This window comes from Lutjanus erythropterus, chromosome 19, assembly GCF_056507025.1.
Source record: "Lutjanus erythropterus isolate fLutEry1 chromosome 19, fLutEry1.hap2, whole genome shotgun sequence".
Lineage (NCBI taxonomy): Eukaryota > Metazoa > Chordata > Actinopteri > Lutjaniformes > Lutjanidae > Lutjanus > Lutjanus erythropterus.
Genome location: NC_139335.1, coordinates 20,233,896 through 20,251,616, shown reverse-complemented (window position 1 = coordinate 20,251,616; position 17,721 = coordinate 20,233,896). Strand labels below are relative to the sequence as shown.

Sequence of the window (17,721 nt, the reverse complement as noted above, 5' to 3'; positions counted from 1 at the left end):
TGAAATTTTGGGAAATAAGTTTCTTGCTGAGAGTGAATAGATCAGCACTCTTCTTACAGTATGTCTGTACAGGAAATACGCAGCTACAGCCAGCAGCCTGTTAGCTTAGCTTAGCATCATTACTGACCTTTGGAGCCGATGCATGAAATTGTGGAATCATTACAATGTGGTTACATGTGAAATCAATATAGAAAATGTGCACATTTGTGTAAACTCTGCTCTGTATCGATGTTGACAACAGTTATCAGTACATTACTGATACTACACTGGAGCAGCGGATCAAACCAACTAGCTAAAGTTATGTTTTAAACCAAATAATCTCGGCATGTGTCCGTTTTCTGACCTCAGCCATGGCCTTCTTGTCTTGGACCTTTCCTGCACCCAGCAGTCGCAGCATGTTCTTGGCCCCCTCGGCCATGGCGTGCTCCACACGGTAGTGATGCCACAGCTCCTCCACACGTAGCTCCACCCCAAACAGGTCTGGCTTACCTGCGACAAAATGACAGGCTTATCAACAATGGCACATGAGCAGTATGCGCAGCTGATATATGTTGATCACTGGCGTAGTAAATGATGCGACTTCAAAACAAGATTTTGAATAATTTCATGTCCCTCTACGCTCATTGTGCCACTGTGTTCATCAGCAACTTGCTAACTGCCCTCTGTTAAGCGCAGGTCAGCTGGTGCACAAAAGGTTTGTAGAGCTGCCTGCTGTGGTTAAAAAACACAATGCTGATGAGACCAGTGAGAATGAACCAAAAACGGAGGAAGATCAAAACAAAGAGCTGCAGAGTTGAGAAGAACTGCAGAGTCAGGTGATAATTCTGTCGGGGTATCATTAAATGACCCCTTTCACAAACAAGAGGTCATGTGTTCTGCTTTAAAGCACAGATGTTACGGTCAGTGTATTGTGTACTTGGTGTTTTTTTGTGTGTTTGTTTCAAGAGGCTCCTCATCAACCAGCTCCTCCCTCTTATCAGTTGCACCTGAACCACGCTAGCTAGTTGGTGTTAAGCATGGCGATGTGTGTGGAGAGAGGTGTGTTTGCCACTTAGTGTGATTGTACTGCTTCAGTCGGATACTTGTGTGCTGTGTATCGGCACACTTTCGTCACTGGCACTGATGAGGTGTTATCTCAATGTTGCTGAAGGTGTTTGTGCCTGTAGGCAGGGTCTTATATAACACCTGTGGACCCTACTTGTCTGTAGAGACGGCGCGTGAGGAAAATAAAACAGAATGGAGAGAAAACAGACTCCCATTAGAGGCTTGTGCCTAATTCAGTCAATCTACTGTCCTTTTCCAGGATCTGAGCTTTTTCCTACTTATTCTCTCTTTCATCTTTGACTCCTTCCTTCCCTCCACATCACCCTGTCGTCATCTCTGACTCAGTCCTTTCAGTCTCACTCCCTTCCTGGCTCCCCGCATCTGTCCTGCCTCCTCTCTAACCTCTGTTAAATGAGGCATGGCTTTTAGTTGTTGGGCAACATCAAGGGGATGCAGGAACATCAATAAGGCTCTAACCTGAGCCAGTGAGAGGGCTATAATGGACAATATGTGTGTGTGCGTGACTGGAGGACTGTGCACTGTGAGGTTCTGAAGCAAGAATTGATCCATTACTACCCACATCATAAAATATGCAGTGTTTATAAGCTGAAAGAGTGACAGGTGGGATGAAAGAGGAATTGAACGATAGGAGTGAGGATAAAAAGAAGAGCATGATGGTTACTTTGGTTGTCCTCAGACTGCTCCGTAGCCTGCATGGCCTTTCGGATCTGCATGCGAATGATGTCGATCTTTGTCTTGCTGTCCTGCAGCATCTGCTGAGCCGTCTGGAGAAGCTTCTTGTCCTGTAGAGAGACAGAAAAAAACAGGAGGTGATGAGGGAGAGAATGAAGAAGCACAAAATGAATATTACAGAACAGTAAAGTGAATGTGGTGAACATGAGGTATGGCAAACTGTGGCGCCAGATGAATACCTTGGTACCTTGGTAGATTGGAATCATGTTCTCTGCTCCCTGTTTAACCTTTAGCTCGATGTTTAGCTGCCGCTCCAACGCTGCAATGCGGTGCTGGTTGGCCGACGTCCGACTGACCGACCCTGGAGACTTGGGAGCGTCTGGGCAAGAGGAGTGGTAAGGGTTGTTAAAGCATTATTGTTCATCCTTTGGTAGCGCATACATTTCACTGCCACTAGTTTCAGTTTATGCTAGTGTGATGAAAACCTCTTTAGACAAGCAGCCCATCATATCCAACATTCATGTCACCCTCGGAATAAATTGTAATAACCTTCTCTCACATCAAAATTTCAATTTGTCCAACACTTTAGTTTATGACCTAATAACTTTTTACATGGACAATATTTCTTCTGGGCGGCACGGTGGTGCAGTGGTTAGCACTGCCACCTCACAGCAAGAAGGTCCTGAGTTCGATCCCCCGGGGCCCCTTGCTGGGGCAGGCCCTTTCTGTGCGGAGTTTGCATGTTCTCCCCGTGTCTGCATGGGTTCTCTCCAGGTTCTCTGGCTTCCTCCCACAGTCCAAAGACATGCATGCTAGGTTAATTGGTGACTCTAAATTACCCATAGGTGTGAATGTGAGTGTGAGTGGTTGTCTGTCTATGTGTCAGCCCTGCGATGAACTGGCGACTTGTCCAGGGTGAACCCCGCCTCTCGCCCAATGACAGCTGGGATAGACTCCAGCAGCCCGCGACCCTTACGGAATAAGCGGTTACAGAAAATGAATGAATGAATATTTCTTCTATCTGACTGAACTGATCCTGCTACGTCTGAGGATCCGATCAATCAAAACTTTTTTGTGACATGCGCAAACTGACTTTGACCTCTGTGAAAAGTCGAATCTGCTGGAAACATAATAGAATAATAAAAGAAGAAGAAGAAGTAGCAGCATTTCCAGTTTGTATTTCTGCCCGATTATTGTCAGGATGGACCCACATTGACATTATATTTTGAAAGGTCCTTGTGGTAGCTTTAAATACAATGGTGAATGAAAATTAATCATCAGCATATTAGCATACTAAAGTTAGCATTTAGCACAAAGCAAAGCAGAAATTACATAAAACCTGCAAACTCATAGATAAGATTTTTTGGAGTAAACTAATAAATAAACTATGTAGTTATAAGGACAACTGGCTCATCTCACAGTGGCACAGGTGCTTATAAACCACTTCAGCAAGGTGGATACTGTACCTTTGTTCTCATCAGGGCCTTTGACCACAATGTGTGCGTCCAGCTCCTGCAGCTGAGAGTGGAGGGACTCCAGCTTGCGCTTGGAGCTGCGGAGCTGCGAGTCCACCTGCTGGGCATTCCTCTTGTCGGTGGTGGCCCTTCGCAGATTCTCCGCACCCTCCTTGATCTTCAGCTCCTTGCGGATCTCCCTGCGGATCCTCTCGCGGTGCTCATCCAGGCGCTGCTGCACGCTGGAGTCGGAGAAGTCGGAGTTTTGGTCAAGACCGAGCTGCTGGAGCACCGACAGCCCGCCTGGATCAGTCTGAGCAAGGAGAAAAGATGGAGGGTGAGATGCGTAAGAAGAGCACATACAAGGAGAAGGAAGTAACACCAGAATATAAGATGGATGAGGCGTTGCCGTGTTTGCGGAAAATGGTACAAATATGAAAAAAAGAAAGTCAAACTATATTTAGCTCACTGTGCATGTGGGGGATTATTCAATTCGGGTTGAAAGAGAAAGCAATTCAAAGGTGACACCTCCAGCTGAGAGCTGCTGAGTCGAGGTTACAACAGACAAAGCCTGTGACAGTCACCCTGCACAGTTCTGACAAAGTGGAGCACTGTCGGATAAAAGGAGGTGAAAACAGCAACTCTGAGTGAATCCTCAAAATGTGAAACCTGCCGAGCTGAGACCGTGAGGCGTCATCAAAGCAGAGGCAGCGCTCAAGTTCGTAAAAAGCTGAGTGCTCACATCAGCTCTCCTACTGATCGACACTAACCGGATTACAGCTGATTAGAACAGCATTAATACAGAGTAAAATCAATCAGTGTCGTTTCTGCTCCTGTAAGTAAACATACGCACAAAGAGTGTACATGTATACAGCAACATATATGCGTAAATACAATCAAACAAATCTGTGTGTGTGCAGCGTTTGCCGTTTTCAGACAGATTTTCACAAGGAGCAGATTCTCCTGTAGTTTAAATGAGCAATATGTAACAACAGCACATCCAAAAATTGCTGTTCTGCAGTCCAAATAGTGCATTAATACTGGAAATCCTATTTCATCAGACGTGGGCACTAATGAAGTGACTGTACTTGGGTCGAGTTTTCTGGTAACTATACTTGACTATTTATTTTTCTCTGCCGTTTACTTTTACTGCCTACATTTTACACATACTTTCTACTCCTTACCTTTTCAGATCAGGCTTGTTACTTAGTTTTAATGCATCAGAGGGGAAGCATTGATTATTTTTATTTTTCACCATAGCATGGCACCTTCCAACATCAAGACCAATTCTAGTCTAAATATAGACAACAATAATTCAAAAAAAGTCGATTGCTTAGTATATCCATCAGTGCATATTATGCATGACAGATAGAAAACAACACAGAAGGCCAAACAAGACAAATAGACAAGTGGGGAGGAAGAAGAAGGTAAAAATGTCCTTCAGAGGACTTTTTACTTTTTACTTTTATACTCCTGACCCCTCCTCTCCAGACTTGAGGAAGCTCAGGCAGGCTGCAGGAACATTGCAGGATTTGATAAAATTTTGACCAGTTATTCAGCCTTGGTAGGAGCTGCCTATGACTCAGCAGGTGTTGATGTAATGTACAGAAAATAACGCTGTGTGGGAATCAGTGCTAACTTTAGCAACCTAAGCTAATTAGCTTCCACCTTCCAAGTGAAATACAAATGGAACAGCACGATGGGTTCACGATGGGTTCTCCAAAATGCTGAATGTTGTAAAAAGAACATCCCAAATCACTTGTTGGTAAAGTGGTAAAAAATAGCTTAACGTTCATAGACTTTACAGATCTGTGAACTGAGGTTGACGGCTCGTCTCCAAGCATCATCAGCCCTCAAATGTCAGTTATCTGCTGCCGTGGAAACCGCCCACTCAGACCGCTAAAGGTTAGACAACGTTTCATTCTGTTTTAAAAAATGGAAAAAGCAGCATAGAAAAACCAATTGTTATCCTTATGAAATATGAATTAATTAGTGAATTAAAAGAAATGTTAAAGAATCTGACCTAATATTCACATAAAAGCCCCCAAATAGCTCCTGGCCATGAGAAAGTTTACTGATACACTGATAAATATAACCTAGACAAGAAGTCCTCATGCACAGGGACTGAACGCAAGAAAGGAGGACAAAATAATGTAAACACCTAACCAACCCCAACAACGACACCACACTAAAGGTCTAAAAATACTGCAGGTGTCTGAACATTATGAGCTTCACAAAAAGAATGTACTGTATGTCGCTATTAACGGTTTATGTTATTGTGTCCACCCCGTGTGTTCATACAGAGAACCACACATATTTTTCATAAACCTGTTTAAAAGCAGCTTGAGAGCCTGGAGATGCCATGCATTAATTCAATGTTGTGACATTTGATCTCATCAGATCACACATGCACACACACACACACACACTTGAATAGTGAGGACTATCCCCTCCCCTCTGCCAGAGTATAATGACGGGGTGCTCAGGGCCTTTTACTGCACTGTGCAGCCAGCCGTCCAGCTTAGCAGATCTGATTACAACTTCTTAGGTCTCTGTGTCCATCCAGCTACATGCAGGCCGGGGCTACAGCTCTGCTCTCATTAAAGCCATAATCCATCTGCAACACAATACGCTACAACAGTCAGGCACGGCCCGAGCAACTGACCAAAACCACATGGCGCAGGCCAAGTGCTCGCAGGATTTTAACTGCAGCTTTAATGCAATGTTAATGTCATTACACAACTCTGAGGCCATGTAGTTGAGCATGTTTCACAAACTACAAACCCCAATTCCAAAAAAAGTTTGGACACTTTGTAAAACTTCAAATGAAAAACAAAAATGCAATGACTTGAATTAAATATACACTCTCTACTGTACAATGAAAATATACACTCATTCTGAATTTTTTCAAATAAGTTGGGACAGGGGTAACACAAGACTGTGAAAGTTGTAGAAAGCTTAAAAAAACACTTGTTTGGGACATTCAAAACATAAACATGTTAACTGGCATCCTTGAAAGGCTCAGTAATTCGCAAGCAAAACTGCGTGGACAAATACTCCAACTGTTTAAGAACATGTCTCAACACAAAACTGCAAGGAATTTATGGATTTCACCATTTACAATCCATGCTATTATTAAATGATTCAGAGAATCCAGAGACGTATGAGGGACAGCCAAAAACCAACACTAAATGTCTGTGACCTTTGACCCCTCAGGTGACGCTGCATTGAAAACTGGTGTCAGTAAAAACAGTTTGTTGCAGCATCTACAAATACCATGTAAAAGGCATATATCATGAACATCAGAAACACTGTGGGCTTCATCTGGAACATGGACTGACACAAAGTGGAAAAGTGTCCTATAATCTGATGAGGTCAGATTTCTGATTGATTTCAGAAATTATCGACACTGTGTCTAAAGAGGAGAGGGGCCATCCAGATCCCAACCAGTGCTAACTTAAGAAGCTAGCATCTGTGATGGTATTTGGGTGTGTTAGTGCCCATGGCATCATGGGTAACCCTCACATCTGTGTAAAAAGGTTTATACAGAGGAGCATATGCTGCCATCCAGACAACATCTCTTTCAGGGACGTTCCTGCTTATTTCAGCAAGACAATGCCAGGACACATTCCCAGGTTATGAAGTACAAAATACGACCACACAGACCCCAGACTGGTGAGAACCTGAACTCGTATATCAAGCAAACGTGAGAAAGAATTTTGCTTTCAAAACCTCAACAATTGCTGTCCTCAGTTCCTGAACGCTTACAAAGTGTTGCTAAAAGAGAAGGTGATGTAACACTGGTAAACATTCACAAATTTTACAACATGTTAGAGGCATCAAATTCAGAAAGAGAGTATATTTGCAAAAAGCAATAAATATACATTGAAAGGTTTTTGGTTATGTTTTATACAGCATCCAAACTTTTTTGAATTTGGGGTTTATAGTTTTGGAACAAAATCATGAAGACTAGTACCACTGCAAAAATGGAGTTTGGTCTGGACAAACCTCAGATCCAACATCAAATTTTTTTAAAGATGAAAAACTGGTACAGACACAGACATAAACATTCACATGTATTGCACATAATTTGTGATGTGGCTGGCCAGAGAAGCTCTGTGTGACTAGCAGTGGAGGCCAAAGCCATTCAAGGCAGAAGAGAAAGCAGAGGCAGTAACATGCCATGAACGGCAGGAAGGGAGAGTTTGTGCTGTGACGCACTCCTGTTCAACACAATACAACTTAATCCCTGGTGTTTTACAACAAAGAACCTCTGGAGCGAGGTGTAAGACAGCTCACACAGCGGGGCAAAATCACAACAGCAGACAGGAATGAAAACTCACAAGTGATTCGTTGTCAGACAGGAGATGTTTTTACAGGAAGTGAACGAGGAAGCCGACAGAAAAGAGAAGGGCCGTAGTAATGGATGGAAAGAGAAAAAGGCGGCCATGTTGAGGCCTATGACCACAGTTGCCTACCGAAGACTCAGTGTCACTCTGCTCAGTTTGTACTGGGGAATCAAGCGGTGGATCCCCTGGCAGCTCCTCCAGGACGCCCTCACTGGCCATGTTTGGCCTCTGGATTCAGTCCCGACCCCTCCCTACCCCCTGCAACACACACACACACACACACACACACTCAGACAGCCACTGACAGGAGCGCCAATGAGGCAACACCAAGTGCTATTCCTGCCTCCTCAAAATCCAGGATGTCCTTCCCGCCAGGAATCAAAAGCCTGTCTAAAACCGGAGCGAGTGAACGAGGTGGAGGAGAGGAAGAGAGAACAGCACAGACCGAGCCCCACCTCGCTGCTTCCTGTTCTGCTCTTTGCCAGATAGAGACTGAGGCGTCATGCACTTTGTGCAGACACACACACAGACACACACACACACACACTGGTTTTGTAAGTGAGAGAGCTCACAGCCACTCTGCTTCCTGCTACTGGGTCTCCAAAGCTGAGATACAGGCTGTTGTGATAGATTGTGGTTATGTTAAATGGACGATCAGACCATGCTTATCACTGTGTGTGTGTGTGCGTGTGTGTGTGTGTGTGCGTGTGTGTGTGTGTGTGTGTGTGTATGTGCATGCACACACACATGGAAGTATAATATAAGCATATATATGCAGTATGTAAAAGTGGGTCACATCACTTTAGTTGCGAGTTCTTCACACTGACATCCTGTCAGAATTGACTTTAAAATACCGCTGTTGGTTTGTAAAGCACTAAATAGGGGCCAAGCTCAGGGGCCTCAATCTCATATTGGCTTGAGGCCATCACACATTTTTTCAACTAGTCTTTAATGTGTTGTTATTTTAATTTTATATGAAGGAGTAGTTTAAATTGGTATGAAACAATGAGGGAAGTAATTTTGAATATATATATATTTTTTGGACATCATGTCGCGAGCTGAAGGGAGGGGTAACAGGGTCAGGACACGGTTCTCAGGCCGGCAGTTTGCGATCCCTGGCCAAAATACGTCTATGATCTTCTGCTACGTTACCATCTGGACCTCTCAGGTCGTCTGGGACAGGTCTACTTTCTGTCTCCAAGATCAAAACTAAACGTGGAGAGACAGCTTTGCGGTTTTTATAACTCCCAGAAAACTGCACGTCTGCTGCACCTAGTTTGTTTAAATCTTGCTTTCTGTTTGCTTCTGCCTTTCATTAAACCTAATCTGCACTGTAACTTTTTTCCTGTCTTATCTTACTTTCATTTTTTGTTCAGTTCTTTCAGTTGTATTGAAATGTCTTTTTATGTTGCCCTATGTTCCTTTTACATTTTGTCTCAAGGCCTTTCATTATATGCAAAACACACTGAATTGAATTGTTGTTGAAATGTGCGATACAGATCAACTCGCCTTGCCTTTCTATTTCCATTATTTACATGCATTCACCCAAAAATGGGAGATTCTGCAGCACTGTTTTCATTTATGGGTGAACTATCCCTTTGAGAAAATAAATCACACATGGTGGTTTATTTATTGGTTTTCTTAAGAATCATGTTGGATCACAGTCTGTTGAAGTCATTAATCTCTCAAGGTCACAGAATGTTCCTGGCATACACAGAAAGAATAACACTTGTTTGTGATAGAATATGAAAGCATAATACAATATATTTATGTGACATGTGTTGGCACTACAATACAGGAAGGAGTTAAGGACAAAACATCACCATGATGGAGCACTAAATAAACCCTTTACTGAAGGGACAGGGCTTCATAACAAGTTATAAGCTAGCTGAACTTCACATGAGCAGCAAGACACGAATAACAAAAGTCTTCAAAAAAATGATGAAAGGACAAAAAATGTTATGTCATCTTCATGTAACACCACGCCATATGGAGACTAACGACAAACACAAAGGAATGAGATGGACATTCGCCCGCTGCGTGCAAGTCGACTGGAAGCTGAGTAAAATTTTTTGGAAGCTCGCACAAAATCTAAATTTACAGGAAAAGCGGGGGCCACAAGCTGAGTCGCCACCTCCAAGCCATGGACGAGCAGAGATCACACACAAAGGCAACGCTGACTGATCACACTCCCCCCGCCTGTTTCTGACAGCCCCCATTGCTGTATGACTTCTGTCCTCTTACTGTCAAGTCAGAGACACGCGGGGTCATGGGTTTATCTGACTCAGACACTCAGCAGTGCGAGGTCGCTGACCCTCAGAGCTCTCACTGTGTGGCAGATGGTCCTCTTTGGCTCCCTATCTCTTTCTGCTGTACCACATGCGCTTACACAAAAAGGGTACATGCTCATAGACAGAGACAACGAAGGACAAACACACGTGTTCAAAAGAGGCACCAAACCACATCTAGTTCTTCTTATTCTGCCACTCTGCTATGGGGGAATAGGAAGTGAAATAACACGAAGTTAAGCCAATATGCAAAATGCTGACGGTTGCTTTTGCTTTGATAAAAGACATAAATGATCTGTGTCCCATATCTGTAAGCAGGTAGGAAAATATTTCCTTACCGTGCCTGTGTGGATCTCAGTGGTTCCTCTGTGATGTGGACTGGTGGCTGTAGAGATAACAGCCCCCATGCATCCATACTGTCTCACCTTTACAAATATGGCTGAGCTGTCATCAATGACTCCACCGTAACAAAACCGAAAACCTAAAACTTCAGACCTGAGCATGAGCCGCTGTGACGACTGTAGTACCAAACTGTTTCACTCATCGTGTCTGTGAAAAACATGCAGCTACCCAAACTGTGTTGACCACAGTATCAGGAACTAAGATCACAATCAGTTAATAGATACGGCTCTTAAAGTCACAGTCTCATCACGTTCACCTGGTTATGACCGACCATACTGCATCGTGAAGCCCTTCAAGGAGAAATAACTAATATATGCATTCAAGTTGCGAGGTTGCGCTCTGGTTTTTCGATTACTCAAGAAAATTATCATTAGTTACAGCCCTAAATTGATGTATTGTATTGATGTGTATAATGTATCATACATGAACAATCGGTATAACAGATAATCACATTTTCAATGATGCTTAAAAAATATAACAAAAGGTCATAGCTGTGAAAGTCTTATTCGCATGTTTGTCACAGCATGTTTGGGTGAAACCACACCATCTTTCACACAGGACTGTGGTTTGCTGTTTGCAGGTCTGCTGACCAATTTTCTATCTGCCGCATTGTCTAGTCTTGTATTTTTTGCCCTATCTCTTTCTCTCTACAATCTCTTCCATCATTCCCTCCCTGTATTTTCATCTCTGTACACCTCTACCCTCTTTCATGTTGCACCCTCTTCCCTATTTTTCTCCATTTTATTGCCAATCCGTCATGCATTGTCCTCTGTCACACACTTTGGCTAGCAGACTTCTGCCCAGTGCTGCTGGTGGGTGACAGAAAGCCATTTGATTAAGTTTTAATGGCCTGTCAGCTCATCTTGGCTTGTCTGTGTCTATAAATAGAGATTAAGGGGTAGAAGCAGTGGGGGGAATTCTCCAGCTGCCAGACCTTACTCTCTCATTTTATTACTCGTTCATTCACTTACTCACCAACACCAGCAATTCACACGCAACAATAATAATGATGGGGCTTGGGAGCGGACTTTCAGCCTAATTGTTATAGTGTAGTGCTGCCAAAAATAATAATCATTCAATAAGTGTACCCTAAGCCAGATAGCGAAAGATGTTTTTGTAGGGGAGAGGAGGAATTGGGATTTCCAGGAGGTTACTGGTGATGAAAATATGTTTATCATCAGGAAATGTGGATTAAACGCCATAACACAAGGTCATGAGGGGAGCTTTGTGTGTGTGATTGTGAGCCTTTTTTGCAATGTGTTTTGTTGTAAGCTGCAGGCACTTGTGGTTGCTGAGAGGGAAAAAGGTAAAGAGAAAGAGTACAGTTAAGAAATAACTGATAGTTATAAACAGCTGATCAACTTGAGGCGTTGGACACACTCACAGATACGGACAGAGCTTTTTGTCCGTACTCTACGCTCATTTCAGCCATATTTCTGCGTTTTCTGAAAGCTAGCAGATACAGATGGAACAGAACAGCACCTTCAGTGGTCATGGGTTCTGTGTAGAAGTGTCGCCAGTAGTTCAAGCAAGACACAACCACGACACGACAAAGAAGTTTTAAAAAAATCCAATAGTATTGTAAATGACATTCATCGTCAATTCTCCGTCCCCACATTTGTAGGTATTAAATGGCGCACAGACCACCACCATCCGTTCATTATTACAGTCTCCTCCAGCATCGCCATGTTTGCTGCTGTCAGAAAGCTTTGACTCTTCTCCTTTGGGGCAACTTTTGACTCTTATTTGGGTTTGACTCTGACCAGCGCCCTCTAGTGGATGTATTGCTTAACAGCCATGTCAATATAATGGACGCATGGAAGTATATGTGGGCAGTGATGGTTATATTGTTTAAAAAGTACTGTGCATTTACACTATAGGACTTGTTGTCACTTTTTATTGTCAAATTAAAAATCTTGCACTTGTCTTGCACTCCTGCAGTGTTCCTGCAACCTGTGTGTGTGTGTGTGTGTGTGTGTGTGTGTGTGTGTGTGCATGCCTGGTATGGCCTACAGACGTACACTGAAACACTCCATGTGAAAGAGAGAATGAGACAGAATTTGGGAGAAACACAACTTTAAATTCTCCTCACATCTTGATGTCTGCACACAGCCTCATTCAGCAGGCAGTGGATGGGATTTGGGTTAAAGGGGGGTGGGGTGGGGGGTTGTTTGGAGGTTGAGGTGGAGCGGGGAGGTGGGGGGGATGAACAGTGAATTCCAATTAATCTCTCTAAAGACACACACACACACACACACACACACACACACAGACACACACAATGATGCCTTCATGCCACTGCACAGCAGATAAAACAAAGCGATGGATAGCAAATGAATAATATAAGTAATACACCAGAGGAGAAGCTTGAGCACAACGACACATGAACACTCACACCATATGTGCATAGACACACAAGAACACACACAGGACTAATGTACTGTAACTGGCTGGTAATGAATAAAACAGCACAGTAAGGCAATGTCAGCTGGATGATGGGAGTACTAACAGGAGGAAATGTTGCTCCTCATTATGTCAACACAGCAGTTCAGAGGGAAGTCTGCGTACAACAGACTGCAGAGTTAACTTCAGGACACTGTTACACTCAGCCAGCAGAACAGGCTGACTCTTATGTGGGTAAGTGGGCCAATTTGACTGTAGTGCAACAGAGTTAAGTATAGCAACTCTCAGCAGCAACAACAATTTGATGTGTTCTGGTTGATTTGTATTTTTATGAAGGTATTATTGGGACAAAACAACAGTGTGACAGTGAGCATTTCTAGTTGTAGAAAATAATCACGTGTATCAGTAAATATGAAGTCGCTGAGAAAAATGCTTCAGGAGTTTATTTCTCTCCCACAAACACAACACAACAGCTTCACTTACTCAAATTCTTCAGTGCAGGTGCACAAATCCAGTGCTATGATTCACAGATTAAGGAACTCATAGAGAGTCACAATTGTTGCTATGAATATGGTGCAAAACAAACTCACATGCACAAAAAAATATGAAGTCATGGACAAAATCTGCACTTCTGCAAATCAGCATATGGACCCATGCAATGAGAGCTGCACACCTGTAGAATATTTTGTCACAAACAATTTGTCTTTTTTGCAAACACTAATCAATAACTTCAACTGCTTGAATCTGCCACTGCGAGTCTGAAATGCAGAGGATTTTTTGCTCACAGATGGCAAGTTCCACATGCTCTCACTTTTGCACAACGTATCTCAAAAGTGATTTGTGTACATAGAGCCAGGGACAGGCACTGTTCAGAGATCAGAGAACCCTACTGGCCAATCAAAGCAGCTCCTTTGGGCGCCTGTGCATGAAACCCGGTTTAGCTAAAACCACACCTACTTCTATATGATGAATAATATATGTATAATGAAAAATACTATTGAGTTGCATTATAGGAAGTGTAAGGTAGGCCTGAGCTGTTCTGTCAACTGTTTTTCAGCGTTAAACCAAACATATTGATATTTGGATAATATTTAGGATAATTGTGTAGTTCTGGTGTAAAGTGCACTATAGCCCCCCTGTAAAACCAGGAGAACACAAACTAAACAAAATCAGTAAATTACCACAGCTGATGTCTAGTCTCATATTATGATTTCAACTCTGGCCCTCGATGAACGAGTTAACGGCTTACTGAATGTACCTTGGACTGAGTGTGTGTGTTGCATGTTAATCCCCAAAATCCCTCATATTCCAGGAGAAATTCTGTTGCCAAATCTCCTTTTGCCGTTTTACAGCGCAACATGGCTGTATGTATATCTGCTGCACAACCAGCACTGTGTGAAGACACGATGTGCATGAGGGGAGAGGAAACTCCCAGTCCCAGGGCAGAAAGACTGTGCACAATGTTAGGTGAGGATGTGTGTCTTGTGTGCGTTTCAGTGCACATCTGTCTGTGTGTGTGTGTGTTGCAGCAGTGTCCACTCCACAGCTGTGGAGGAGCAGATCAGCATGAATGGCATCTTTGTGAACGGGTCGATCTTCTCAAGGGACTTCAGTAAATGCTTATGTGTTTGTGTTCCCGGCTTTGTTTATTGTGAACTCTGCAGCAACAAACAGGAGCTCTGTTCAGGCCCCGAGGCATAAGGCAGCATAAACCCCCAATGAGAAAGGCTCTATAGTCCACATACTTAATCTGCTTCTGTCATGCATGTAACAGCAGCTCCAGAAAAAAGAGACAGGTGAGCAACACTGAAACAACTCAACAATTTTGCAGACCAAGCAAACACAAAAAGTTTCCTAATAGTTATCTCCTCAAGCGAGGAGTGAAGCTGGTTTATTCAGGCTTGAAAAGAAGCAGCAGTCAAAAGCAGGCACTGACCAGCTTAGAGGTAAAAAGGTCCTTGGACTTGAATCCAACAGACATAGCCCACTTTTCTCTGAATGCTCCACTGAGCACCACCTGCATATAAAAAAGGCAGCAAACAAAGTTGTTGACCTACAACAGTCAACCTGGATAAGGGTGTTACCCAGAGGAGAACTAATGAGGCACTTCATGGTTTTACAGTCGTGACTTCTTCAACCACTGTCATGCTCTGGTTTTTCATCTTTCCAAACTGGAGGTTTAGTAGAGGGTGATAAAAAAAAAACAGTGCATGCAAAAACAGACAATATACGTACATGGGAGAGGTGAGGGGCTTTACTGAGCAGTTTGAAGGTTTGTTCATAAAGCTGACATCAGAATTCTAAAACAACACTCGGATGCTGTGCAGTTTTTTTTCCATCTCTATTCATTCTGTTTAAAGTTGATATCTCACCACATTTGCCGATAAAGTTTAGGCTACTTTTTGATTGGTCAGCCATATTTTCACCTGCCTGGTTCTTGTTTTACACTAACCTGACATGGCTTAATACATAGACCTATCTGGGAAGTAGTCCTTAGAAACCGTTTGGAAATGGGCAGGCACTTTCAAAAACGCCTGACAGGTGACTGTTGAAACCATCTGCCTGTCACTTCTAATATGGGATAACTTCAATCGATCAGATCAAAGTTATCAGAAGAAGAGCGAAAATATCTTTTCCACCAAGAAACTCTCCAGTTCTGATATAACTGATGCTATTTCAGTACCCATGGTAACCACTTCAGGAGCTGTCAGTGTTTGAGAGGAGTCACTTTGCCCGTAGCTGCCTGTAGTCCCTCCTGCGACGCTGATTGGCTGCACTACTTTTGGTATGGTCACAAACGGATAACTTGAAGCCTGGCAAGACGGACTCTCACGTGATCTTGAGAATCCAGCTGCGTCGCAAGGTAAGTTTTATACAACCACAGCAGGCTAATAGTTAAGTGTTAGAAATTGTCAAGATATTTATTCATTGTCATAGAAACAACAGGCTCCAGTCCGTCCTCCATCTTGAAAGAACAACATTTTTCATTACTAAGGAAAATTTGAATTTGAAATTGAACATTATATTGACTGCAAACAGTTTAAAGTATACTGAAAAATATAAATATATACTATGAATACAAATAAATACTAAACACATAACAATTTTACATAACAAATGCACACGATAAATAAAACCTAACCCAACTACCACAAATTCACACTGCATAACAATTAAAATGCTAGTAAGTAGTACAGCAAAATAAATTTAAAAAAATTCCAGCTTCAACAACTCTTTTGAAGAATATGATCGTGTTTTCTAACCTGAGGAAAGGTCATCATCATCATCAGTGGTCTCTCCATCACAGATACAGATGGCATGTCATTATGACACGTTGCATCTAGTGTTTCATATCTATTATCCTCATCTCCAGAGCCGTCTCTGTGCTAGCGTGTCCCTTGCGCAAGGTTTTTTTTTTCCAGGATGGCAAACTTATATCCCCTGGGTCATGACTTTGCCATGGCTGCTTCTGCTCTGTAGAGTGAGTGTTGCTGTAACATTAACCAGACAGGTTGGGTTTTGTGCCTGTAACTTCCACATCAGAGGGCAACTACGTCAATCAGGCGTGTGACGCTGAAATGAGGCACAGTAATCTGTGCTGTGATTCAGTCCAGATCTTCTGGATCTTCCGTCTTTAATCTGATCAATCACTTTATTCAAATTGAGGATTTTGTTAAAGAGGTTGTTTAGGGTGGTGACATCACTAAATATGACAACATACATTAGCTTCATATAAAAACCTCAGTAGAAGCTTCAAATGTAATGATGTTCAGTCAAGCCTTAGGAGGGACCATACAATAAGAAAGATTGAGGTAGTGTAGATAAAGGTGTAAGAAGGTCACAATACATTATCTTGTATCTGAGTACTTGTGACAATCACAACGCAAATGCAGTCATCTAAGCTGCATAAGGACAGGAACCTGAATGGAGTGGACTGTAATCCCAAAAAGTTGTTTGATGTGGAGTGTTTTTGTGCTTAGTTGCTACCAGCTTAAGCGTGATGCTTGCACAGCGCTGTGTGACGGGGCCATGGTGTCTGCTGTGGGGATTTTCTGCAGCCGTCCAGCCGTCTTAGGATCCATATTAACAGAGTATCTTACACTTCCTCCTTCTAGTGACATCAGTCCACAGGGATAGAGGGGAGGGTTACAGATGGTGTCTGGCTGAGAGCCATCATGCTGCTCGACTTTCTTTCATTTTCAGTCTATAGTTTAAAGCTACAACAAGTTTTTACCTGGTTTCAATTTAATATTGATGACTCTATATGACCTACATAAACAAACACGACCATCCATGAGAATAAGGCTGTTCTTAATCTGAGCAGGTCAGATTCTCCTTGAAATCAGATGAAACTGGTCTGTGTTTACATTTTTATTTTTTTATTTTTATTTTATTTTAATTTTTTTGTGGTAATTATGATGGAAACACTATGGCTTTTGTCCACAGGGGGTTCCAAATCAACAAAAAAAGTCCTTGTAGTACCTTTAATAGACACGCACATAACTGGCCAAGCAAGTAGTTAAAAGATTTAAACTATTTCGATAATCAATTAATCATATTTTTTTCATAATTTTTCATGCAAATTGTGTCGTTTTCAGTCTCTCACATATGAAGAACTTTTCTTTGTTTCTTGTCATATTTATGTAACTGAATATCTTTGAATTTTAGACATCACCTTGGATTTTGACTTACATTTTTCCTTATTTTCAGACATTTTACAGACATTGCAGCCTTAGATTAAACATAGCAATTAACTGTAGTCTTTATTGTTATTTGGTAACCCATACTAAAATAAACTATTCATCTAAGGGCAAGTAAAAATTGACCTCAGGCAAGTAGATTTCTGACCCACTTGCCCGACTAGGCAAGTTAAAGAAAACATTAACGCTGAACCCTGCCCCATGATGAACTAAACCTAGATTTTTCAAGTGTTGTGTTCAACCATGGATGTTCCATAATTCAGCATCTTACAGCCCTGCAATCTCACAGGAATCCGACAGTTCAAAACATGAATGAGATACATGATCCATTAGCATATCCCCCTCTCCCTGGGACAGATCCAAACTCAGATGTTGTGTAAATTATGCG

The 17,721-nt window shown here is 42.4% G+C and overlaps 1 protein-coding gene across 4 annotated transcripts in view; it reads right to left on the bottom strand.

The window, feature by feature from the left end:
* pkn1b (protein kinase N1b) overlaps positions 1–17,721 on the bottom strand; it is a 41,981-nt gene that overhangs the window by 13,366 nt on the left and 10,894 nt on the right. The window contains exons 1-5 of one of the 4 annotated variants that reach the window (XM_084743743.1): positions 10,167–10,330; positions 3,204–3,504; positions 1,977–2,116; positions 1,727–1,847; positions 344–489 (exon numbers count right to left, since the gene is read on the bottom strand). In XM_084743743.1, the coding sequence (XP_084599869.1) occupies positions 344–489; positions 1,727–1,847; positions 1,977–2,116; positions 3,204–3,504; positions 10,167–10,235 (777 nt within the window). In that variant the 5' untranslated portion in view covers positions 10,236–10,330. Of the gene's footprint in view, positions 1–343; positions 490–1,726; positions 1,848–1,976; positions 2,117–3,203; positions 3,505–7,669; positions 8,026–10,166; positions 10,331–17,721 lie in introns of those variants that run through there. The other 3 variants (XM_084743744.1, XM_084743745.1, XM_084743746.1) reach the window with 3 other exon arrangements.